The sequence below is a fragment of the Dermacentor andersoni genome, chromosome 1 (genome assembly GCF_023375885.2).
Source record: "Dermacentor andersoni chromosome 1, qqDerAnde1_hic_scaffold, whole genome shotgun sequence".
Lineage (NCBI taxonomy): Eukaryota > Metazoa > Arthropoda > Arachnida > Ixodida > Ixodidae > Dermacentor > Dermacentor andersoni.
This window is the reverse complement of record NC_092814.1, coordinates 187,324,131-187,351,699: the sequence shown is the minus strand read 5'-3', so window position 1 is coordinate 187,351,699 and position 27,569 is coordinate 187,324,131. Positions and strand designations below refer to the sequence as shown.

The 27,569-nt window shown below is 42.5% G+C and overlaps 1 protein-coding gene across 4 annotated transcripts in view; it reads left to right on the top strand.

Annotated features, from left to right (window-relative positions):
• Window positions 1-10,748: 10,748 nt before the first annotated feature.
• Window positions 10,749-27,569, top strand: part of MICU1 (Mitochondrial calcium uptake 1) — a 56,622-nt gene continuing 39,801 nt past the window's right edge. Inside the window, exons 1-5 of one of the 4 annotated variants that reach the window (XM_055062884.2) lie at window positions 10,749-11,198; window positions 12,728-12,908; window positions 20,959-21,121; window positions 22,479-22,516; window positions 22,677-22,721. In XM_055062884.2, the coding sequence (XP_054918859.1) occupies window positions 10,963-11,198; window positions 12,728-12,908; window positions 20,959-21,121; window positions 22,479-22,516; window positions 22,677-22,721 (663 nt within the window). In that variant the 5' untranslated portion in view covers window positions 10,749-10,962. Of the gene's footprint in view, window positions 11,199-12,727; window positions 12,909-16,588; window positions 17,021-20,958; window positions 21,122-22,478; window positions 22,517-22,676; window positions 22,722-27,569 lie in introns of those variants that run through there. The other 3 variants (XM_050194952.3, XM_050194953.3, XM_055062885.2) reach the window with 3 other exon arrangements.

Below are 27,569 nucleotides of genomic sequence, written 5' to 3'. Positions count from 1 at the left end.
TGAGCTGCTGTTGCTTAACCACGGGGAGACTTGGATTAATGTCGTAATCTGGTTCGGGAATTATGGTCGTAGAGGTAGATGCGGCGGAATCCGAGAGGACAAACGCATTACTGGTTTCCAGAATTTCCTCGATATACGCGATCGTCGTGCCTTTGTTGATGTGCTTGAACTCCTGGCTGAAGTTTGTCAGCAACACTTCAGTTTTCCCTCCATGCAGTCGAGCGACCCCTCTTGCGACGCAAATTTCACGGTCTAGCAGTAGACGTTGGTCGCCTTCGATGACACCTTCTACGTCAGCGGGTATTTCGGTGCCGACCGAAATAACAATGCTGGAGCGAGGCGGGATGCTTACTTGATCTTCGAGCACACTCAAGGCGTGGTGACTACGAGGGCTTTCCGGCGGTATCGCTTTATCTGCCGACAGCGTTATTGACTTCGACTTCAGGTCGATGATAGCGCCGTGTTGGTTCAGGAAGTCCATACCGAGAATGACGTCTCGTGAACACTGTTGGAGGATAACGAAGGTGGCAGGGTAAGTCCGGTCATGAATGGTTATTCTTGCCGTGCACATTCCAGTCGGCGTAATCAGGTGTCCTCCAGCGGTGCGAATTTGAGGGCCTTCCCATGCAGTCTTAACCTTCTTCAACTGGGCGGCGATGTGTCCACTCATGACGGAGTAATCAGCGCCTGTGTCCACTAAGGCGGTAACTGCGTGGCCGTCGAGAAGCACGTCGAGGTCGGTGGTTCTTTGTCTGGCGTTGCAGTTAGGTCTTGGCGTCGGATCGCGGCTGCGTCGTGTTGAACTGAAGCTGGAACGTCGCGTCGTCAAGTCGTCTTTCGTCGGTGTAGTCTTGGCTTCCCGACTTCTTCGGGACGGCGGCGTGTCGTCATTAGGTCGTCGAGATGGTTTCTTCGTCGTCTTCGTCGGCGGCGGAGGATCTTCGTCAGTTCGACGAACAGCAACCGCACCTCCATCGGTTGCTGCTTTTAGTTTTCCGGATATGGGCTCGCAGAGCGGCCCCGGGCTGGTCCGGTGTATGGTCGGCGCTGCGGCGACAGGTAGCGGCCTGGTGACGGCGAACGGGACGGTCGTCGAGAGTTCCACTGAGTGGCGGCTGGGTAATCGGCGATTTCACGTGGGCGCTCCCCAAGCTGTGGACGCGGCGCGTTGACGGCGAACCCTCTCAGTCCCAAGTCGCGGAGGGGGACCTTGACGGCGTGCGACGGCGGCGTATGTCATCGCTTCTGGCTGGGGCTGCGGTAATTGTGGTTGCAGCTCGGGAACTCCAAGCGATCGGTGCACCTCTTCTTTGACGATGTCGGCGATCGAAGCCACTTGGGGCTGCGACGAAGGCAGGACCTTGCGCAGTTCTTCGCGCACAATGGCCCTGATGGTCTCCTGAAGGTCGCCGGAATCTAGTCCTTGGATGGCGTACTGCGGCGTGAGCCCCTGGCGGTCATATTGCCGGGTGCGCATCTCCAGAGTTTTCTCGATCGCCGATGCCTCTGCAGAAAACTCAGCTACGGTCTTCGGTGGGTTACGAATAATTCCTGCGAAAAGTTCTTGTTTGACACCCTGCATCAGGAAGCGGACTTTTTTCTCTTCTGACATTTCCGGGTCGGCGTGCCGGAAAAGACGGGCCATCTCCTCCGTGAAGATTGCGATCGTCTCGTTTGGCAGCTGCACTCTGGTTTCTAGTAGTGCTTGGGCTCGCTCTTTTCGCACGACGCTTGTAAACGTTTGCAAGAAGCCGCTTCGGAACAGGTCCCACGTCGTTAAGGTGGCTTCTCGATTCTCGAACCAGGTCCTGGCGGCGTCTTCCAGTGCGAAATAGACATGCCGCAGCTTGTCGTCGCTGTCCCAACTGTTAAACGTAGCGACCCTCTCATACGTCTCGAGCCAGGTTTCCGGGTCCTCGAATGTTGATCCACGGAACGTTGGAGGTTCCCTGGGCTGCTGCAGCACGATGGGGGACGCTGGGGCTGCCATTGGGGTAGCGTTGTCCACAATCTTCTTGGTCTTCTCAGGTAGAAGTCCGTGCTCCGGGGGCAGCTGTTGAAGACGGCGGCTTGCTCGATGCTCCGGGACTACGTTGGTGTTCTCTTTGCGGTCCGGGCTTGGATCACGGCTTGTCGGGGGCGTCCGGTACATGAACGAAAAGCACCTACACCAGATGTCACGTGGTGGTGACGTTGAAGAACACAGTAGTAATACTGTGAAAGACAAAACTAACTTTTATTGGGCGAACCTGTGCCCACAAAAACAGGCTACACTTATAGCACAACGATAGCGGCGAACACGGTCGGCGATCGTCGAAAATCTGATCAGCGGGTCAAGCGCGTCGGCTTTTATACAGCAGTCATCGAATGTTCCAGACTAATCGTTGGGACCCGCATGCCTTCCACAAAGTTCTTCAACATTCGAGTCACGCGATGAAATCAGATAACCCAAGGTTCGGCGACAACAGACAGCGGATAGAAGCATCGATAACTTTCCAGAAACTTCGGATACATGCAGACGTGTCCCGCGCTGTGCGATAACATTTGTTAGGCGGCGAAACGTGGTCGCCCGTTAAATATAAGTACACGTGTCAATATTTTTTCTTTGCTTTAGGGATCTAGCGTCTTTTCGTGAAATCTAGGGATTTTAAGAGGCCGTATAATTGTTACTTTAAGCGGCCTCAAGGCAGGCGTATCTGATTATATTGCCTTCCAAACAGAAAATACTATGAAAAATGGACAGGCCGCCATTGGAATATGAACCTGGCAACGTTTAACGCTAGAACGTTATCTAGTGAGGCTAGTCTAGCAGTGCTATTGGAGGAATTAGAGGGCAGTAAATGGGATATAATAGGGCTCAGTGAAGTTAGGAGGCATACAGTGCTAAAAAGCGGGCACGTCCTGTGCTACCGGGGCTTAGCAGAGAGACGAGAACTAGGAGTCGGATTCCTGATTAATAAGAACATAGCTGGTAACATACAGGAATTAGAGGGTGGCATGTCTTGTTGTGAAACTTAATAAGAGGTACAAAACGAAGGTTGTACAGGTCTACGCCCCTACATCTAGTCATGATGACCAGGAAGTCGAAAGCTTCTATGAAGACGTGGAATCGGCGATGGGTAAAGTCAAAACAAAATACAGTATACTGATGGGCGATTTCAATGCCAGGGTAGGCAAGAAGCAGGCCGGAGACAAGTCAGTGGGGGAATATGGCATAGGCTCTAGGAATAGCAGAGGAGAGTTATTAGTAGAGTTTGCAGAACAGAATAATATGCGGAAAATGAATACCTTTTTCCGCAAGCGGGTTGGCCGAAAGTGGACGTGGATGAGCCCGAATGGTGAGACTAGAAATGAAATCGACTTCATACTCTGCACGAACCCTGGCATCATACAAGATGTAGACGTGCTCGGCAAGGTGCGCTGCAGTGACCATAGGATGGCAAGAACTCGAATTAGCCTTGACTTGAGGAGGGAACGGAAGAAACTGGTACATAAGAAGCCAATCAATGAGTTAGCGGTAAGAGGGAAACTAGAGGAATTCCGGATCAAGCTACAGAACAGGTATTCGCTTTAACCCAGGAAGAGGACCATAGTGTTGAAGCAATGAACGACAATCTCATGGGCATCATTAAGGAGTGCGCAATAGAAGTCGGTGGTAACGCCGTTAAACAGGAAACCAGTAAGCTATCGCAGGAGACGAAAGATCTGATCAAGAAACGCCAATGTATGAAAGCCTCTAACCCTACAGCTAGAATAGAACTGGCAGAACTTTCTAAGTTAATCAACAAGCGTAAGACAGCGGACATAAGGAACTATAATATGGATAGAATTGAACAGGCTCTCAGGAACGGAGGAAGCCTAAAAGCAGTGAAGAAGAAGCTAGGAATAGGCAAGAATCAGATGTGTGCGTTAAGAGACAAAGCCGGCAATATCGTTACTAATATCGATGAGATAGTTCAAGTGGCTGAAGAGTTTTATAGAGATTTATACAGTACCAGTAACACCCACGACGATAAGGTGAGAGAGAATAGGCTAGAGGAACTTGAAATACCACAAGTAACACCGGAAGAGGTAAAGAACGCCTTGGGAGCTATGCAAAGGGGGAAGGCAGCTGGGGAGGATCAGGTAACAGCAGATTTGTTGAAGGATGGTGGGAACACTGTCCTAGAAAGATTGGCCGCCCTATATACACAATGCCTCATGACCTCGAACGTACCGGAATCTTGGAAGAACGCTAACATAATCCTAATCCATAAGAAAGGGGACGCCAAAGACTTGAAAAATTATAGACCGATCAGCTTACTGTCCGTTGCCTACAAAGTATTTACTAAGGTAATCGCAAATAGAATCAGGAATACCTTAGATTTCTGTCAACCAAAGGACCAGGCAGGATTCCGTAAAGGCTACTCAACAATAGACCATATTCACACTATCAATCAGGTGATAGAGAAATGTGCGGAATATAACCAACCCTTATATATAGCCTTCATTGATTACGAAAAAGCATTTGATTCAGTCGAAACCTCAGCAGTCATGAAGGCACTACGGTATCAGGGTGTAGATGAGCCATATGTAAAGATACTGGAAGATATCTATAGCGGTTCCACAGCCACCGTAATCCTCCACAAAGAAAGCAACAAAATCCCAATAAAGAAAGGCGTCAGACAGGGAGATACGATATCTCCAATGCTATTCACAGCATGTTTACAGGAGGTATTCAGAGACCTGGAGTGGGAAGAATTGGGGATAAAAGTTGATGGAGAATACCTTAGCAACTTGCGATTCGCTGATGATATTGCCTTGCTTAGTAACTCAGAAGACCAATTGCAATGTATGCTCACTGACCTGGTGAGGCAAAGCAGAAGGGTGGGTCTGAAAATTAATCTACAGAAAACTAAAGTAATGTTTAACAGTCTCGGAAGAGAACAGCAGTTTACGATAGGTAGCGAGGCACTGGAAGTGGTAAGGGAATACATCTACTTAGGGCAGGTAGTGACCACGGATCCGGATCATGAGACTGAAATAACCAGAAGAATAAGAATGGGCTGGGGTGCGTTTGGCAGGCATTCTCAAATCATGAACAGCAGGTTGCCACTATCCCTCAAGAGGAAAGTGTATAACAGCTGTGTCTTACCAGTACTCACCTACGGGGCAGAAACCTGGAGGCTTACGAAAAAGGTTCTGCTGAAATTGAGGACGACGCAACGAGCTATGGAAAGAAGCATGATGGGTGTAACGTTAAGGGATAAGAAAAGAGCAGATTGGGTGAGGGAACAAACGCGGGTAAATGACATCTTAGTTGAAATCAAGAAAAAGAAATGGGCATGGGCCGGACATGTAATGAGGAGGGAAGATAACCGATGGTCATTAAGGGTTACGGACTGGATTCCGAGGGAAGGGAAGCGTAGTATGGGGCGGCAGAAAGTTAGGTGGGCGGATGAGATTAAGAAGTTCGCAGGGACAACATGGCCACAATTAGTACATGACCGGGGTAGTTGGAGAAGTATAGGAGAGGCCTTTGCCCTGCAGTGGGCGCAACTAGGCTGATGATGATGATGAGTTACTGCTCATCTATTTTTGGTGTTCTGCCAAGCCGATAGATGGCGACAGCAGTTCTGCAACGCGAAATAATCGGCTGCTGCACAGTGAGGTAAAACGAAACCATATGACTTTCAAACTGTTATATCGTGCGTGTGATCTCCGGCGCTACGAGTGACTGCTGCTCTACGAAAGAAAAAGTTGAATTTTGACTTGTAGTGTCAGCATCAACGCGCTACGTTTACGCTCACCGCGTACCTTCACCGTTCAAACGTGCTGCATGTCAGATGGCAACTTCTGGACCAGGAGACGTTGATGATGGTGAGCCAAGCAAAAAGAAAGCTAAAGCGTACGACCAAAAATATTTGACCAAATGGGAAGCGGATCCGAAGTACAGGGGGTGGTTGTCAGCCAGTAAAAAAGGGCCCTTGTACTTTTCCTGCAAAGCATGCAGATCCGATTGTAAAGGTGGAAAATCAGAAATCGACCGCCACCTTGCAAGCTCCAAGCACAAGAAAAGCGCTGCAAGCTTGCAGTCGACCGGCGCGCTGACATCCATGCCTTCAATAAGTGGGCAAACTCAAGTAGACAAATCGGTCAAAGAGGCTGAAATCAGACTTGCCGCGTTTGTAACGGAACACAATCTACCTTTTAATGCCATGGGGCACTTAGCTAGTTGATGTTGTCAAGGCGTCGTGTGACGACTCGCAGATTGCAAAGAACTTAAGTTGCCGCCGGACAAAGTGCGCTGCAATCATAAAGAATGTGCTTGGAGAGGAGAGTCGCGAAGAGCTCTGCGAGCTTTTGCGCACACAGAAGTTTTCCCTTCTGGTGGACGAATCCACTGACAAGGCTACGGTGAAGCATCTGTCACTTGTCGCCCGAGTAATGAACGCCGACGGCGGCATAATGGATGCGTTTTTCGACTTAGTACCAGTCAGTGATGCGACTGCCAGCTCTCTCTATACTAGCTTAAAGGCGGTGTTCAGTGCTGCGGAAATTCCGTACGACAAAAATTTGATTGGTTTTGCGGCCGACGGAGCGAACGTAATGATGGGTGCACCTCATTCCGTCGCGTCGCTGCTACAAGCAGAAATTCCAGGCCTCTTCATTATGAAGTGCGTTTGCCATTCGTTCCATCTGTGCGCCTCGTATGCGTGTAAAACACTTCCAAGAGGAGTTGAAGATCTGGCACGCGATGTTTTCAATTACTTTTTGTCGCCGAAGCAGACATCTGCCTTCCAAGAATTCCAGAAGCTGGCAGAGGTGAAACCGCACAAGCTCTTGCACCCAATTAAGCCAAACAAGGTGGCTGCGTCTCTCCAAGTTGTTGTGACACGCTTGCTTGAGCAGATGCCTGCCCTGATTTTGTTTTTCAAAAAAGCAGCCACTGACGACCGCCTGCTTGCTGTAGAAGCCATTCTGGAAAAACTGACTGACCCGTCAACGAAACTCTACCTCGAGTTTCTTGAGTACGTCCTGCCTTTTTTCACTAACCTAAATAAGGAATTGCAGTCGGAAGAAACCAGAATTCACTTGCTCCATGAAAAGGTTTCGGCCATGCTGAAATGCATACTGGAATGCTACATATCAAGCGAGACTACCTGGAGGCCACGCCGTTGTCCGATGTGCGGTACAAAGACCCAGCCAAGTTCCTGCCATTGGAAGAAATTTACCTCGGAGCAAAGCCAACTGCCGCACTAGCCGGTAACACGCACGGCTTAAACGATAATCAGGTTCACAACTTTCGGCTGCGGTGTTTTAGAGTTTTTTATTGAAGCAGGTCACCAGATCTACCTGCAGTTCCCCCTAAAAAGTGAACAGATGAAAAACCTTCGAGTCATAGTCCCGAAAGTTGTCCTGGGAAAGACAGTACCATCAATCGCGTAGCTTGCGGTCTCCTTTCCCCTGATCGTGAAAGAAAATGAAGTGAACGAACTGGACAGGGAATGGCGACTTCTTCGCAACATGGAGCTGAGCGACCGCGTTGACTTGACTGCGAGCCAGTTCTGGCACAAAGTGTCTCAAATGAAGAAAGGAGACGGATCATAAGAGTACCCCCTGCTGTCAAGTTTTATGAAGAACCTTTTGTGCCTACCACACTCCAGCGCTGCTGTCGAACGCGTATTTTCGCAAGTCAACCTGCTGAAAACAAAGCAAAGAAACAGATTGTCGACAGACACGTTGTGCAGTTTGCTGCACGCAAAAAGAACCTTGATGGACAGCTGCTGTTACAGCTTCAAGATCACTCCTTCTCATTTGAAGAGGATGAACAAAGATATGTACGATGATTAAGATTTTAAGATTGTGTGCGCGTCTTAATTCCTTGTTTGTGTGCCATATATATAATAATTCTAGAGTGTTAAGAAACCTATCTTAATTAACGCGTCAACATCGACACTGCACGCGCGTTTACGTTATATTTGCATACAGTATCATTTGCGTCGTACGTGTTTTTATGTTATTGAAGAAAGTGCTACTGTGCAGCGTTCGTTTTTTAAGAAAAGCATTTTCCACGTATGCTAGACCACTTCGTTGCAACGTGCTGCGCAACCAAAACAACATATATATTCTCAGTTTTAAGGAACCATTTTCTGATTTTGTAATTACCAACTCTACATCTTAATCACTGCTCTATAACTAGCAAGATTACATTTTTGGGGATGTCAGTTTCTCGTGGTGTCATTTCTTAGTCGCTCCAACTACTGTTTGACAATCTTTGATTGAGACTTTGATAAATAAAGAACTGTGCGGTGAGGTACGCCATTTCACCGCTTCTGAGTGTTTTTTTCTATTTGAGGCGAGAAGGGGACTTTAACGAAGTCGAATATGTCCGTTTTTCTGTGCGCATCATAAAAAGACTGTTAATGTTGTCTGAATAAAATACCTTGATGTGATGACGGGGCTTAGCAGACAATGTCCAGCTCTTTCAACTTGGGACCATTCTTTTTTTAAAGGGCTGCATGGGTTCTTTGCGCGTGAAGATGAGCCTGCTGAAGGAGCAGCTCGAAAGGCGGTGCGGTGAAACGGGAGTCGTCTGCTCGAAGTTCACTTCAGATACAGAGGGAGTCAGCAGAGTGTCGTTGCCGACTTCCCCTCTATCTGGTGGTGCCATCTGTCGACCCTCTATGCATAATAACTCTACAAAAAATTAAGAAAAAAGCTACAGATGCGGCTAATACACATTTATTTATCTCTGATAAAATGTATAACAAATGGAACAAAGAGTGAACTGCGCTGAGACTTTGTTAAAGCTGAAATTGCCACATTAACAAGTAAACAAAGAAAATCTAGAGCACGACCTACTGGAACTCCAGACCTGCACAGATATCCGGCTTCTATGGGAGCAGCTTGCGCCCACTTTCGTTCAACCGACGGCCGTAGGTGGTGCTTTTATAACCTGTTCGTCTGCTACGCGGTGGGCGGCTGTGCGGCGTTATAATTAGTACGGCAGCTGTTGTGTTGTGATGACCTGCTTCTCTAGTTGATGATATTTGCTAACACAGTGATAGTGATGTCACAAGGCTTTGATCGGTCACTTGGCTCCAAAAGTTGACTGCCCGAACCTAAAAAATGTCCGAGCGTGTAGTCCGCTGCTCTCTGAAATAGCGTTAAAGTTCGCAACGTACACAACAGTTTCATTGTACACGTTGTAAAATTCGCGTCTGTGCTCTTTAGAAACTTGAAGCCACCGTAATGTTCGACGACAAAACGATTACCACTCATTTTAACTTTTTAAAGTTGTCCGTGAATGCGTCGCGAGTTCAAAAAGTGAATTACGTACACAGCTTCACTGCGTACGTATCTTGAGCACCACCGTTATGCTGCCGCCGTACCACGCAGAAAAGCTAGCTTTACAGTTTGAAAAGAGTTCCGTGACACGATCTTTAAGGCCTGCAGTGCAGCACGTTTTAAAGCACTGGGATCGCTTAATTTTTTGCAAGCTTTCTGCTGAGCTAGACATCCAACGATATTAAAAACAAGATATGCTCACCTTCCCTTGAAACAGAATCGATCAGCCTATTGCACATATCGGGCGGAGGACTCGTGAATACTTTTACCAGATCATCTGCCTTTCACTACGGCACACAGCAGTAAATCCTAATGTCATATACGACATTAGGCTGTCTGTAACATAGAGTTTCTCACTACATTACCTAGAGGGAAATCTGGCGCTGCTGCGCTGTGGCATGCATGGGAATGCCGGTATATTGTGGATTCGGATTGGCATCGTTCTCGTAGAGACAGGACACCTTGAAGACGCGCTTGGCAAGTACCGTTCCGTCTGTCACAATGATTCATTTTCTACTAGAACAGCACGTGAAAAGCTGTTTTAGCTTTATTATTACGCGAAAACATGTTTTGTTTAACTATGAGGACTTGTTATTGTGTGCACGACTACATGTTACGTAAAAAGTATCAGCGTGCCGCTAAAGTTGGAAGACAGACGACAAGGTTCGCGCTCACTTTGAAGCAGTTTGTCGTCTGTTCTTGTTTTCTTCTCTTGGTCATGCATCGTGGGTGAGTAAAGATGTAATATATGCGTGAATGGAAACATTTTGTGAAGATTTTACTTTGAGAACGCGTTATTTGCGTAGCCATATTCACGTTTTAGACGAAGCCTCTTACAACACCAGCCAACACGAGCCTCGCAGACACATATACCGTCATTCCCATGACGGCACGGTGCCCACTTAAGAAACTCCCATAGACGGTGGCGCCAGATTACCCTCTAGGTGTTATAGCGAGAAACTCTATGGTCTGTAATCAACTAAAAAAAGCTAGATTATCCTATGAATCTCTTAAAACAATTTTTCCAGTCTCTTAAGGACGCTAGAAAAGGGAAATTTATGCCATCAATCTAGCATTGCAGTGGCTACCTATGCTCGTTGTTTACATTTCTTGCACCGCTCCTCCTCTTCTAGTTTCACTATTCAAACGCAAAGCTTTCGCAAATATGTCTTCTTTTGTATATTTGTGAATTTATTCATTTATCGCCAATACAAACGCTTTGTGCCTGCCGAAATGGCAAGACAAGCGCTGAACAGATCGCTGAAGCAGACGACAGCGAACAGGTTATAACTAGCGCCACTCAGCTCGTACGTCTTTCCCTAGCGGCAAAAGGGGCGAACTAGACCAGGCGTGCTGGAGGAGGGAGATCTGTGCAGGTCTGGAGTTCTAGAGATTTTTCTTTAATCTAGGGATTTCTGGGGGTTCATTTTAGGGATAAAATGTTGACCTGAGTTGGCATCACTGGTAGCTGTAGTTTTCTCGCGTTCCTCGGCTTTACTTTAAGCTCGTTGTTGCGATAACGCCATTCCCGACTGCCACAGCAGCTGTGCTAGAGATTGCAACTTTCGGTTCCATATTATGCGACCTTGGCACATCGACGATTCTTAAGCGACGTTGCCTTGAGAGCCAGAGATGTTGCCTTTATTGCGCAGAAGTCTTCCCATAGCTGGAAGGCTGCGGTATAGCTGCTCGCCCCGTTATGTTGTTGACGCTCATCGAATACTTATTGTGGGCTCGTCATTCGACCGAAATAATATAAGAACTCACTATGATTTTGGCCATAAAAAGAGGAAAACACCGATGTATGAATACGTCTGTTGTTTCGGCGTCTTCTTGGGCACCGTCTGTGTCTTCATCGACTACGAGACGTAAGTGCGCTGCAGCTTCGTTGTTTTAGCAGTTATCGTTCTTAATCTAGTCGTGCTTTTTCTTACATGTATCCGCCACTAATATGCGATATTCACATTATTCATATACACTTGCAGCTATCCGCTACTCAGTGGACATAACTTAGCAACTGCGCAAGAAAAACCTCTTTTATATGATGCTCTATTTTTTTCCTAATAAACAATTGGCATAATTAAAACAAAGTCGTAATCAAGTTTGAACCTTGAAGCATCCCCACAGGCACGCGATTTGCCATGACTGCTGCTTCATGCACAACTTTTCAAGTGTTCTGAAGAACCAGCGTTAACAAGACTGAAGTGCTTAGGTTTTTGACCCCGGAAAGCCCATTCATAATTCCGCATCAAGGGAAATAGAACTTGGATCATCTTAACTTCTTACCATGTACCATGCACAAAAAGTAAGGTAAATGTTATTGAGTTGTAAATTAGTTATGGTAATAATTAATTGGTAATTGGTTTGCTAGCTATCCACAACTGAAGCTTCGCTACTGCATATAAAATATGCTGCTATAATACAATTTGTGTTATGCTTCCCGCGCTTCAATTAGCGTGTTGATATATCAAACTTGGTGTATCAAATATAATGCTGGTCACTGTGGGGTTAAAGGAGTATACTGAGAAAAATAGTCTTGGTTTTATTTCTTAATTGAATAGCTGTCGGCCCAGCAATCGCACTATGGAGCCTCAGTATCTCGATAGTGGAACATTTAATAATTTATTACTTTGCCTTTTAATGCGACCAGTTCAAAATGTGCGCCAAGTGCAGCATGGCTTTGGGCAGTGAAGAAGGAGACTATTTACGTCATAGAAACCTGATGCAGCGGTCTTGTGATTCCAGACACTACCGACATGCACATACAATAGGATTGTCCTGCCAAAAGCTGAGTCCATTCAGCACTCCACGCCACAAGAAGGGAGAGCAAGTTCCCCTACATTTCCAAGAAAATTAAGCAAACAAATATTTGAGGGACTGATTTGGCAGCTTTCGGCCACATGGTGATTGTATGGCCTTCTACCACCACAACGGGCTGACTAGTGGGCTCCTTTAATTTGTGATACCATGTGACCACTACCTTCCCTTTCAGTGACACAATGAGTCCTTTCTGACGTGCCATGCTGCTCATGCACGCCCACTGCTGCACGGCACGTGAAAAGGTCCAACCCCTCTGCACTTGATGCAGATTTTGAACAGGTTGTATAAAATGCACTGTAATTAATTATTGGTAGAGCTCTCAAGGAATTGAGCCTTTGTACCATAATTGCAAAGTGAACAGTAAAGTGAACAGTTGCCTAAAAAAACAAAAAAACAAAATGTGGGTCACAAAGTTATCATAGTTAGGTAATCTATATACTAATAAGTGTTATGTTTGTGCAAATCGAAGTCAGATAAGACAGTTTGATTGCAACTTTAGTATTCACTACTGGCACAATGCTTCTAGTTTTGTGCTGAAGTTCCTAATTCAGTTCTGTTTAAAATTCTATGCTTTCAGGCTTGGTGAGAAGATGGAGGATGGGATTGAGGCAGTTCGCAAGTACTTTCGTGTATCCTCAGAGAGTAGTGTGTCACATCCTGGTGGTAGTGAGGGTGAAGAGGACTCTGATGTTGAAGAAACAAAAGGAAAAAGCAAAGGAAAGAAAAAGAAAGACAAGCCTGGGTTTCGCGACAGAAAAGCAAGTTGATTGCTAACCATATAAAAGAACTCAATGATAAAAGCAGGACTAAATAGATATGCCTGCGTTCACATCTGATATGTAACATTGTACCATTCTTAATGATGTGGATGATCAGCATGTGTAATTTTTATTTTCTGTTCTGAGAATATTTTATGATCTACCATCTGAGGGCTAATACAGTAATCAAGCTATTGTCAAGTTTAGGGAGATAATTTTTGTGAAAAAAGCACCAGCACAAATTTTTCGTTATAGATGTTGACCATGTAATTACGGCATAAAGCCCCAATTCATCAAGAGCACAACAAAGGAATAATTACATCAGGTTTGAATCTTGGGTTAGTAGGTTCAACATTAGGAAAGATAAATCAATGCTAAGCACGTGAGTGAATGGAAGGTGCAAGACCACACACGTGTGCTGAATAACTTCATTTGCTTTCTTGTGCATACGTATCGTGTGTCCCAGCTAACATGGGCCAAGTGGTTAGGAAAAAAATAGCTACGAGATAGGACGATAGGACCAACGGTGTCTTGTTTCCGCTCGCATTGTGCATGGTGGTGAATTTTTTATCATTGATTGCCTAATTAGCCAAAACTAATTGCCTAAATTAATAATTACTGGCATAATTGCATAAGCTTAAACGTAAAATTGTGCATCACATTCAAAAGCATCATATTCCAAGAGTTTCTAACTTGCTAAATTTTCTCCCATTGTCTTTTCTGCATTTCAAAGTTCAAAATGCAAAAAGAATACAAAATAAACACAGGCCCGTGTGTTTGCGTGCCGCATGACATGTCACGTAGCACTTTTGTTTTTGTTTTGCGAGCTTTCTTTGAAGCTTGGAAAAAGCTTTTATGTAGAACATATTTGAGCAACAGAAAGCTGGATCGTGAATTTTTCAGGATGGTCTGCAATTCTCTCATGTATACTTTTGCTCTGAGTATAATATTTGAGAAGTTCATTAATAATAATAACAAATTATGATGTTAGGCGAAATACAAAAAAATAGTCTGACTTGCTCCAAGCAACGGCAAACAACATTACCTTGCCAGCTATGTGGCACTTGCACATTTTTTAAATTTTGGTACAAGTTACATGGGACATATGGTGTATACACGCATGCAAGCAAATAAAATGAAGCTGTTAGTGCCTGTGTGTGTGTGTCTTGCGTCTTCCTTTTGTCCATGCCTTTTGTGCTGCTTTACCATTCCTAATTACATTAGCTTTTGCTGTGGCTGGTTCAAAACACGCACCAAGTTCAGCATGGCTTTAGATGTGAAGCAGAAGGCTGCTTATATCATGGAAACTAGTGTTTGTCACATTGTACTGCATACCACTGATGCGCATGTCAACACTTTGAATGTTCCTTCAGAAGCCAAGTCCATTGAGCACTCAATAGGATAAGGGGACGGAAGGTTCCAAGCACCCTTTAGATTATCAGAAAAGCAGCAGCAGCAGAAGACCAGGACAAATACATAGAAATGCAGAATGAGGGATGGAAGGGCTGATTTTTCAGCATGCAGCCAGCTTTCGGCGACATAGTCATTGTATGGCCTCGAAGCATTCCACTGGGCTGACTAGTGTGCACATAAGTGGTTTGTGGTACCATGTGACCACTACCTTCAGGTTGTTATACAACCACTTTCCTGATTTATGTGTGAAGTCTTGCCGCACTTGGCGTTATGTAATTATTTGTTGTGCTTTTAAGAAATTCATGTTTTATGCCATCAGTAAGGAGTCAACATCTACCCAAAGAAGGAAAGAAAAGAATAAAAGAAACGACATGTTTTTGTCAGTACTTAAAGAAAATTTTAAAAATGTGAAATCGTTTTTCCCCACATTCTTGTTGGAAGGCTTTACTAATTTGATGTGGAGGAAAAACGTGTCAAACTACAGTGCCCGAAGCGGTTTTCATGTAAATGGTATAAAAGCATGAATTCATGTCGCTTCACAATGCAGCCTTTTTTGACAAGTACTGCTTAACCAGAAGTCCAAACCTTAATAATTGTGGAGAGCAAAATTTATAGCTTTCATTTTTCTTTAGAATGCTAAAAAATTTGTTGCTTAAGTTATATGCAAAACTCCACAAGCATGCTTATTTTACATAACCTGAATGTCACCATTGAGGTGACAGTGCACATTTTAATGCGGGTAAAAATTGAACACATTTGAACATGCTGCCTTCCTGTTCCTTAGTGAGCGAACCCCAACTTGCTCCCATATTTGAATGTGTGGCATCTACTGTCAGTGGTGGTGCCCAAGTATTGTAGAATAGCCTGCTTGCAGAGTTTTTGCACATCAGCCTTTATGGAGCTTTGCACAGACTTTCCAAATAAGCACCAGATTCTCCAAAAATTCACAAGGTGGGTTTTATTGAGTAGTCTTGATTTGAGTGCCTAACAACCACTCAGCGCGATGTTGCTGTAGGTCAAATGCCATCTTTGGCAGCTGTTAATGCAAATAAAGTGGTCCTAGAAAATGAAGACCTTCCAGCTCGTATTTCCCTCTGGCAGCACAGTCGCTATGCACGCTTTTCTTCCCACCATGTGCACGACAGCAGCCACTTTTGTTTTGTAAAATGCATGTGTCCTTGTTGCAGCATTTCACTGCTCCCAATTGCACCCAGTATTATATCTGAAAAACCAAAAGCAGTATTTTCATGACAATTATATTATCAAATGAGGCTACACTTTGACGAATTTGGTGTTATTGCAAATAGCATACAATGTTTTAAGGAAGAAAATAAAAGCTTTGTGGTGCGTCAACTTTTCTAATGCTTTTGTTCAGCTGGTTAACATGCTTCCAAAAACAGCCAGCCTAGTAGAGCAAATTAAAGGCTACAAAATTGGCTTGTGTGGCATTAATATTATCACCAACAACTCTTGGCATTTAGTTTTGGTTTGCTAGAAAAAAATCCTTCATGTACAATGATCATGTGTAACCAGCTGGCATAACAAAATAAAGCCATGCATGTGAGGAAGAAGGTTTATTGAGAAGATGAGCAGAGAGGTCAGCATGAGGTGCAGTGCTTAAGCCAGCTACTTTGCATGGGACAATGGAAAAAGCAGCATGATGGATCACGGTGATGGAGAGTGAAAAAGCTACAAGTGTGTCAATTTCTGACAGTATTTAAGAGCCTACCGTGGATCATTGTGTCTGGTCTGGAACGTGTACTGTAATTTGCAAAGAACAAAACTCCTTTTTCTGACGCACATGATAGTTTACATTATTTGAAACAGTAATTGTTTTCTCCTTTCATAGCCATTACCTGCGTCATCAAGCATAATTTGTGCTGCAGTAGTAGTTTGTTGTAATAAGGACAAAAGGAGGCAGGAAATGAAGGTCCGTGGGCATTGTAACTGTCAGACTTCTCGGTGGACATCTGACCTGATCTACAGCCATGAGAAAGGCAAAGGCTGAACAAAATTATGCGTAGTGCCAATATTACCATAACCTGCTTGTATCGTGTCTCCGTAAAGGGACACTAATGCAAAACAATAAGTTAGTTTAGACTAATTAACCATTGTTTTAGAACCCTATAGACAGTTATTTCAAAATAATAGTTTGATAATTAGATGAGAAAATGAAGATCGAAGTATCGGCATTTGAATTTTGCACCGAAATCCTGACACCGGTTATGACGTCGGGGGATTCCAAAGTATGTTGTCACATTCGGGCCACGTTGGCTGAGTAAAGGTTGCTGAAACTTGCTATGTTTAATATCTGGTTCCTTTAGAACACAATGTAGTCAATCTGTCTCGCTATATAAGTAAGTAGGCCCTAGAAGATGCCATTAAAATCCATGACGTCACAGCGACCAGGTGCAGGAACTTCAAGGAGGCGTTGCCACCCATCTTTTGTTCTATTGCTTTTTTTGGCTTACCAAGCATCTTATTGTGGTAAGGGTGGTGTTTTTATTGTCGTAGAAAGGTAATTTACTGATGCAGAAGAAATCATTTTTCTCTTTAGTGTCCCTTTAAAATATGCGACACCACTCCGAGTTGAAGTGGACAGACTGCAACTTTAGTGAAGAAACATCTTGACTTGTGTCCGTGAGGAGGAGCTCTGTTAAATGGAACAACTTTGGAGAGTCACAGACTTCAAGGCATCAGTACGAACATATTCCTAAGGCCATTAAGCAGATTAAGTTTGCCAAGTTGAGAATTGTGATTTGTGTTCACTCACCGTAGCAATAAACAGTGGGGCAAGAATATACAGAATTTGATGGAATTGCAAAGCAGCTAGATGTATGAATAAGTTTATACGTAAAATATTTGTGCATGTAGCACACAATTGAAACCTGCGCCATTCTCGGACAAATTTAAGCGATTGTGAAGCGCTTCAGCATCAAGATTACTGCATTGAGGACCCATAAACTACAATGGCTTAAGCAATGTAGCTGTGCCCTGCGTCCACACAGCATTCACACTCTCTGAAGCGCAAGCTCGTATCCCAGTACATTCCTTGTTGCCGTGCAAGTTATGGCGACAGTTGGCAGCAAGGCCATGTGTGATCACCAGTCATGCAAAAGCTGCAGTGAAACCGTAATTTGGCAATTTCATCATGTTTCCTAAAGGGAACAGTTGAAAAAGGGATTATTAGTAAGTCATCTTAATTAGCCTTCTGGATATTAAAGTTTGTGATGCAAGTAATGACTGCCTCTTTAGGCAGTCATTACCTGCATCATGAAACAGATCAAATTGCACTGTATTCTTGATGCAATATTTTATTAAACTGTTCGTACTAAAAAAATAATAATAGAAAAAAATTGTAGAGGATGTGTGGTGGTTTAAGCACAATTATGTTTTCGTAGTTTCAAATCTTTTTTTTTCCTTATGATGAATTTTAATAGCATATATTTAGATATAAATACATACAAGTTTTGTGATTGTTTTGTTTAATTATTTGTGGTGGCGTTCAACTTACATTGGCTGAGTAATACATATTTTTGGTTTCGGGTCTCCAAAATTCTGTTTCTGCATAACTTGAGTATGCAAAGTATAACGTAGGTGTGAGCTATGCTTTCCAATGCTAGTAAAAATATTGTCTTCACTGAATTGACAAAACAGCACCTGCCATATTTTAGCTCCTTTGTGGTTTCCATCGGGTGAGGTGTGGCTCGTCTTTGAGAATGATGTGATCCATTCCGCCAAACTTATTTGCTTTATTGCTCATACCATGAATGACAGTAAACTTAAGGCACTAGAGTTTTTAGCAAGAAAACTAGCCTTGTTCAGCTGAAAAATTTTAAAATTTTTGCCACACACTGCATAAAGCAGCACTGCTTCTAGTTTTCCCTCATGCATAGTTATTAAGATGTGTACAAATGCGCTGTGTGTGGCAAGGATCACGGCGAATTTTTAACCGTGTGCTTGAGCCAACTTTTTGCTCATTGCATCTTTGATATTGGCCACTATCTTGCTATCACTGAATAGTTGTTTGGACATTTTGAGGTTCCTGTATGCCTTTTATGTGCAGTTTTGAAGAAACACCTTTTTCAGAATTGTATTAGCACTTTCTTGATAGAGGCAGCAGCTTTTCAATGGAAACATTTCACATAAAACACAAATTTCACTTTCTCAAATTCTTTTCACACTAACTGGGCTACTGGTTATGTAGCAGTGTTGCTCATTTAATGGCTCTTTTGCAGAGTGCTATGAAGGTACTCACGTAGTCACACAGGAAATGTACAGGAGTTGTGAAGTTAACTTTTACCTTTGAGCACAGTGTGGCAATTTTTTTTATAAGCATCACCTAACTAGTGTCATCCACTTGTCACAGCATGTGACTTTGTGATAAACTGCTCTTAAAGTGCCATTACAGTCGTTATTCACCGTCTGTCACTTTTCTGGCGTACTGAGCTTCTGCTACTAGTAAAGGTGATTTGTTTGCTATATTGTAGGTGTTGTTTGCCCCCCCCCCCTCTCTCCTTTCTTTTTATTTATTACTATTTTTTTTTCTGTCATCCTTGTGAATATTGATAACTCATTAAGGGAATGTGTTCATGTACTTAGATGAATATTTCATAGTAATGGCCTAAAATAATAAATAATAATGCCATAAAAGTTTGATGCATTGTGGGATAGTGTTTCATGCATCAGTTTAAGATATTAACAGCTATTTGACAAGGCACTTTACATATATTCTGTATTGAGTTCCCATTGCATGACAGTGCATATCTCAGAATGGATGACATTTCAACTGTGCCTTTTTGTGTTTCACTAGAATACTTGGTGAGCACGAATAGTGTTAAGATTGTGTTTTGGATTCTATGCATGATTATCTGACAAGTCTTCTCAATTAATACTCTTGAATTCAATGTTTCAAAAGCATATTAAACTTATTCATGTTGCTTCAAGATCTGCTTTTGCAGTATTTCCTAAAAAGCATGCCCTTGTCAGTGTAGAATTGGGTAAAAAATACATTATCCAGCTTCTATAAACTATTTTTGAACAAAATTGTTTTGTTAAAAAATAAATAAAAAGAAATGGGTCTTTTAGGCATATTCCAACTAGTAGAGAGAGAGAGACAATCAAATTTTGTACTGAGCCCTTAGTGACGGCTGGTGCGCGCTGGCACCAGATGGGGTGGAACCTTCTTCTCAGGTCCCATATGCGTCCAGCAGTTCCTGGCCCCTAGCCACCAGCGCGAGCTGGGTCGGTAGGTCGGGGCTGGACAACAAGGTCTCCCATCGCTCGGGGGGGGGGGGTAGGGATGGTGGGGGTTTCTTGAGCTTAGTGCACTCTGCAAGGATGTGTGCTAAAGTGCCTTTTGACCGTCAGCAAAAAGGGCATGAAGTGTCATGCTCTGTTGGGAACATCTTGTGCAAGAGCACCGGATGCGCTAGCGACCCCGCTTGCATGCGTCGCACGATCGTTTGCTACATTCGGCTGAGCTGCGGATGCGGACGGGGAAGCCTACATCTGCCGCTTCTGTACATTTGCGTGATTTCTTTGTAACTTGTCACGGGGTGCGGTAGCTCTGGCTCGTCCTCGGCCCGGATTGACAGTTCTCGGGCATAGTGGTCGGCGAGTGCGTTGCCTTCCACTTGCGAGTGAGCCAGTAAATGACATTAAGCCATTGGCTTATCAGTAAAAAAATGTTAAGGGGGCAAAGATGCATGAAATATGTGCTTTATGTCTCCATTCATGACAGTATTATGTAGTATGAAAATATTGCATGTTAATACAATATTTTCACATATTCTTTTTTTTTTATTGTAATAAGGCCTTATTTGGTTCATATTGCTTTGTATTTTTGGTAGTTACTATTATGCTTAAAAAAGACAATGATGTTTATAAGTGTGGCATATGTTTTTATAGTTGCCATTACTTCCGTGATTGTGCATCTGTAATTAAAGAATTTCAAGGTTGATAACTTTTTAAATATATGTACACTTATTGAAACACTTCTTGTCCAAGAGGCTACTGTATTTCTCTCTTCAAAGCTTTGTTGGATAAAGCACGTTGCCTGTGGTGATTAACAACTCACATATTTTGTTACAAACATGTTACAAGGAAAGTCCTTGGCTTTACTGTCTGGAATGCAAAGTATAATTTGCTCTTGATTAAGTTGTGTGGTAAGCAGCTTCTGTTGGGGGAGCACAATTAAACATTGTAAAAGATGGAAGTAAATTAATAAGACTGCCTGCTGAGCAAGTGCAGATGCTTTACAAATGCTTAGCTACTGTGCAAGGATGACATTGTAATGCAAATTAAAGCATTCACACTTCGTGTGTTTTCTTTCTATGTGAATGTGTTAGTTTGCACTACAATGTCTTCATACATGTGAACCAACTACACAGCAAGGAGTTAAAATTTTTTTTTTCTGCTGTGTTTGTACTGGGGACCTAAGACTACTTCTTAACCTGTATGTTGCCTGGTGCTGGCCTAGATGTAAGGAGTCCTGCTCTTTACCTGCTAGAGTTGACCCATATCCTCAGTGTCTTAAGGCAAACTTGTATGTAGGAGCATTACATTGAAAATTGAAGCTTTCTGCAAGGGTGAGTTCTTGTTTTTTAACTTGTGTTTAATATTTTCCTAACTGCAGATTATTGAGTATGAGAACCGTATTCGAGCTTACTCTACTCCAGACAAAATATTTCGTTACTTTGCCACCATGAGAGTCTACAATGAGGCTGGTGATTCTGAAATTTTCATGTCACCCCAAGACTTCCTTCGTTCTATAACACCTGGTACCAAGCAGCCTGAAGGTGAGAAAGTTTGACCTGTTGTCACAGCCAACTCTGACCAGTCTTGAATGCACCAGTGTGGAGCAGGACTTGTAGATATGTCGGCCACGCATGCTCGTGTGGTGATAGATTTGTGTTGCTGCTGTAAGGCAAATAATTTTCTGGCTTTGTGTCTGGTGAAGGCACTGCCATTTTTTTCTCTGCATATGCTGTCCATAAGGATAACTTTCATGAAAGTGTGTAAGCTAATACTTAATTGATTTGGTGCACGTGTGCCCTCTAATTAGCATTTGATGGCACCTGTTGTTTTTGTTGTATCTTTTCTTATTGCTTGTTGGAGGATATTCTTTTACACTCTAACCTTATTTGTTTGGCATTATGCTAGATCCCATATTTCATAATGCTGTAGTATGCGAAGATATGTCAATTACATTGTCTCATGCTATGGGTAATTTAATTGTTATGCCTCTAACCTGTTGTCTTTAATCTTCACTACCTAGAAAATTCCCGGCTTCCTTAAGTTTGAGTATAATATTGTTTTGGTTATACAGTTGAATCCCAGTTCTACGAAAACCAAATTTACGAATTTCTCTATTTTACCAAGAAATTCAAGTTCCCCAAATGCTTTCCATTATGTATAATGTATTTACCAATTCGATCTTCCGAAAGAAATCACGTTCGTCGCTTCTGATATTACGAAGCCGCCCTGAAGAACAGAGGCATAGAAACAACAAAAATGCTGCGAGGCATCGACTTTGCAGACTATGTAAGCCTTGATGCCAGCAGACATGGTCGCAACAGAAAATTTGTATGACAAGGACATTGTGGAGCTTGTTGCCGACGCAGAACAAGTGTCAGAAGGTGGCGACATGGACGCAAACATAGATTGTATGCTGACAGTTGGCGAGGTCATGGACATCATCGACCTCCCCAGGTGATTTGCTGGGTCTCGAGAAGGAGGGGAAGAGTCTCTCATCGCTTTTGCGAGCTATGAGAGCTGCATGATGCCCTTACTATCTTTTGAATTTACTGTTGCGTACTGTTTTTATATTTTCTTATTTAAAAAAATTCCTGATTTTATGAAGGTCTGGAATTCCCCATCGAGTTTCTAAAATCAGGGTTCAACTGTACTGATCATTGAGCACTGCTGTTTATGCTCAAGTGCTGCAAGTGAAGTCATGTACATCTCTGCAGCTGTTATGACTACCATTGTAATGTTACATTTGTTGCATGCATCACAGCTTTTAGACATCAAATTTTTTTAGGGTGCAAGAAACAGCCCGGCCTTGTGACAATAAACAGCACTGTTCTTGTTTTTTCATTTGTTTGTTTGCTTGCTTGTTCGCTTTGTCATCCCTTGCTTTTTGTCACCTCATAGGCTATGGACTTGACCAGTACAAGAGAATCGACATACGTGTAAGTAACTTCCTAGAGGGTCGCAGCTTAGATGACAGTTCATACCCTTGCTTGTAACCTTTCTGCTGACAGCTCTTTCTGTGTTTGATTAAGCCGAATGACTGGATGGGTGGCGCTTCCATTAACCATTCTTGTTCTTTTCTCTTTGCTTGCTGCTTAGACTGATAATGCTTCTGGAAACAGTTACAAGGTGTCTGCTGACATGGTGTGTGTGCCATCTTCCTTCCCCTTTCCTTCCTATCTGCTTTTTCTATAGCCAGTGATGGGCACTGACGGCTTTGTGAGGTACTGATCTGGGAATTATATTTTTCTGGTCAAATAAGTCATGTCTAGAGTGTAGTTATACTTCAACAAACATGCTTGATTGGCCTTTGTTCTGAGTAGCTAGTGTCTGGCTAATGTACAGTTGACATGTGTACTAGCTTACTCAAGGCCATGATGAGACTTGGAAATAGAAAAGAAATTGTATACTCTAACCGTGCTGGTACTTTGGTTATACACATAAATATTGTTTTATATAAATACATTATTTGTTCAAGAAGCATTGGAGAGTGCACAATCAACATTGACATTGTAAAAAACTACCAAAGCTGCATTATGTAAGTGAGCATGAAATTTGCCTTGTAATAATTACAAGTCCTACTAAAATAGTGGTTATAAATAGCCATCGTTTGGGATTCAGGATACAAATTAGGCCTGCTAAAACTGGATGAGGGCCTCTTGTTAGCATATGGTTGTAGAAAGCCATGCATGCATGCTTGCATTATGCATTAGGGTGGCTAGAACTGGAAGGTGTGAAAACTGGCCTCTCCAAGCTTGCCGGGTGGCTGATCCTGCTGCAGTGGCGCTGTCATCAGTGGCACAGGGCATTGTAGCTGCTTGTGGCATTGCACTCGTGCCGCATGTTGCCTGCTTTTTGCAGGTTTAAGTTATGTTACCACATGTTTAACATTTAACAACATTTCCCTTTCACGGTATTGAAATATTGATGATAGGCCATTACAAACATGGTTTTGTATCGAATTGCACCTCACAGGCACATTTCGAAACAGCTTTTTTTTGGGAAAAAAACAATGTGCACGGTATAAACTGGTAAATACGATAGTCATTCATTGTAAGCTGCCATTTTCAACTTAAGATCTTCCTAGGGTAGATTGAAAATAGGTATTGTGATCAGGAGATAACATGTCTTTGATGCATTCACTGTTCTCTGGTGCCGCCAACACAGATGCTGCCGCCATTGGGGTCACAACCAGGTCACCATTTGGGTCAGGTGCATTTATGCCAACAAGTCAAGTTCAAATTACAGTAGTGAAGGAAAAGATATGATATTTTGCATTTGTATCCTGTGAGTTAAACTGATCAGAATGTTGGTGCTGCCTTATGCCTGACTGCTAGTGTAAGGCAATAGTCTCTTGAACACGCACTGCCACCTTACTTTATTCTCGCCGCATAGTCCACCAACCGTGCACATAATTTGTGTAATCCGAGACTGCATAGGAAGAAAACCATATATACCACTCAGTATGTGAAAATATGTGCATGCTGGTGAGAGAAATTTTAATGATATGTGAATAGGTTAGCCAAGCAAAAGGCTGGCACTGCAGGTTTAATATATTTGAATTTTTATTAGGCAAAGTATAAGGTCATACAAGAAACATGTTGAGAAGCATCTGGATCCGTAGTATCATGCTAATGTGGATCCATGCAGAGATTGTAACAACAATACATGCATAAACATATAGGCAGGAGACACCTTTATACATCAGATTAGCAGCATAAAAGATTAGCACAAGAAACACAAGTTTAACAAATAATGCAGTTCTTTGTAATAATGTTTAAGCATCACAAAAAAGGCTTTATGTTTCTTTAGCTGAACAGGAAGATTGTTCCATAAAGAACAACCAACACTAGAAAGCCATCTTTTTCCATAGACATTTTTTACTGGTAGCTTCAAGAAGTTACTACATTCATAGCTTCTTGTCTTGAAATGGGAAGGCATAAAAACTTAACGGTGAAGTGGGACATTACTAGTTAAAGACTTATACACAATCATTATAGTTTTGTCATTTATTAGCAGGTGTAGGGGCACGATTTGGTATTCAGAAAAGAGGGGTTTGGTAGAGGTCACATAATTGTAGAATTACTGTTATTGCAGGAATACAAATGGTTTTATCTAAGAATCGTATGTATTACCCCAAGATTCTATACGATAATGTATTTCACTGTGAAATAGGGCAAAATAGATCATTCTCAATGTCACTACATCAAAGAAATGGCAGCATTTGAAAAGCGTAAAGCAGACAATGCCGAACTTTGCAACATCTGAGTATGCAACAATGAGACTGCAATATCTAAGTATGTTAGGTTACTGACTGTTTTTATAGGTTATCCTTCAGCCTGAAGCACACATGAGTGCATTGCTGTAGCTTTATGAGAAGAATGCATCCCCATATATTTTGTATTCTTAATGTATAGGAGCAGTTTATTGGCATGAAACCAATCACAGATTAGCATCGTTTCTTCGTTAGCTGCACGGAAAGCTTCAGCCATGGACTCATGTGCACAAATGAGAGCAGCGTCATCTGCATACATGACAGGAGTGAAGTTATGTAGCATTAATGGAAGGTCATTCACATATAGTGAAAATAATATGAGTCCTGACGCTGATCCTTGGGGGACATCCTATGTAACTGGGAGAAAATCTGAATTAGTATTGAAAAACTAAGCCATTTGTTGTCTGTTCGTAAGGTAGTCCGAAAAATTCAAGACACACCCCCCATGGAAGCCATAGCGTTCTATTTAAGTAGTATACCATGATGAACAGAATTGAAAGGTTCTTTAATATCAATAAAAATACCAATTACAATCACATTGTTGTTTAGGTAGGAATTTATCATATCTAAAAGATATCACTGCAGTGGAGGTTGATCTCTTGCTCCGAAAACCATGCTGGCTAGGTGTTTACACAGATTCTCAATCAAGTAAATTTAGTGCCCACTTGCGATAAGTTTTTCAAATACTATGTTAATGGCACTTAGTACAGATATTGGACGGAGTTTTCTAGAAGGTTATGGTCTCCATTATTGTGTATTGGAATTGCCTCGGCTAGTTTTAAGAGGTCTGGGTAAGTACCTGTGTAAAATGTGTGATTAAAGATTGTAGCCAATGGAGCACAAAGAATTTCTGTGCACTTTTGTAATATAAATGGTGATACCTCATCACACCCCGCACCACGTTTGCATGGCATGGTACTAACGATTGTGACAATTTTCTCGGCCGTTATGTCGATGTATTCAAAAGAATTTACAATCCTATTTGGAACAGTACCGAGCGGGACATCACGGCAGGAGTTCACAATTTCTTTACCAGTGTTACAAAAATAATGATTGAAAGTCAAAACTATTAGGTCGGATGATATTCCCATCGATCTTATATCAAGCATAGTGTATTGGTTAGGGGTGGGTTTTATTACAGAGTTTAATCTGCGATGTTATTTTTGAGTTTCTAGAATTTTTAGCAATGAGCTGTGAATAGTAGTGTTTCTTACAAGTATGGCTGATTCGCATCACCTTGTTTTGGGCTGCCCGGAATTTCATTTCATAGTACGAGTTACCTTTATTTTGTTTAACTTTGATGCACCAACAGTCCTTTTTTCTTTATCAGTTGTAAAATAGCATTGGTCATCCACGGACAAATAGGCTCATGATGATGATACCTTTTCTTGCGTGTGACTGTAGACTGCGCAATGGCTTTTGTTATATTACAAATTAATAGTGTGCCATATTGTTAGTGTGCATCTTCTGTATGGTCTGACACAATATCATTAACTGCTAAAAAGCGATGTTTTAAAATGCAAAGATCAATTGTTTCAATAAGTTGCTGTTTGTTGGGTAGTGTTATCAGTACGGGGAAAAGAAATAATAGTCAAGTAATGATCTGAAATTACTGTGTCATAAATGTTGCACTTGCTGGTTGTTGTGTCTAAATTGCGCAGTATATGGCCGATTAATGTTGAGGAAGAAGCAGTGACCCTGGTGGGACTCATAATGATGTTATAAAAACTATAGGAGCTAATAAGGTGAAAGTATTCATTGCTGTCATTTTTTTTGGGAGTCAATGTTGAAATTCATGCTGCTCCTGCACATGCTGCCCCTCTTCGAGTTTTTGTGTGCATGGATGCTAGTGCTTTTTTTTTTCCTCTTGTCCTTTAATATTTCTTTATATTTATTAAACCTGCAGTAGCATGCCAAGCCTTTTGCTCGGCTGACCTCTCCACCTACAATTTCTCTCACCAGTGCACATGTATTTTCACATACTGGTTGATATGATTTTCTTGTGATACATTCTTAATACACAAGGTATGTGCAAGTTGGGTTGGCTATGTGGCGTGAATGAAATAAGACGGCAGTCGTAGCTACGGTTCATGTTGTTCATGTCGCACTTTAAGCACCTAGGGGCAACAAGCATTTGGTAACCTACTTGTAGAGGGCAGGTTAATTGATATGTGTGCATTGTCTATATGCTTAAAAGGCTGTTAACATTTTTTGCCATTGCAGTGTGCATTGATAGTTAGACACTAAATTTAAAATAAACACCATTGTGCTACTCATTGACTGCCATATTTTGGCAGTCATTGAAGGAAGTATCCATTGCCTCCAAGAAATAAGAAATCACTTTCAACTTTATTAAGTAGGGTCCTTGTGTAACACGCATTCAGTTTTTCTGTCATTTTCTCAGTGGTTACATGCTAAATTGAAAATACCCATCAGCAAATCACTGAATCTTTTCAGATGAACTGCAGTTATTATCGTTACTGTCCAGTTTATTTTATAAGAGCATTGTCACTTTTAAAAGCAAGCACTAATGGGAAATGATCGTCAGATCATAGCACCTATTTAGCACTAGAAGCACATGTCACTTCACAGATGTTGTTTCTTTCAGTTGATGTAATTTGCCGTAAACTGCCCATCACTCTTTACTCTCTCTCTCTCTCTCTCTGTTGTCTCTCCTGCTTTGATTGCATTGTAGTGTTTCTTAGCGCATTTTAGAT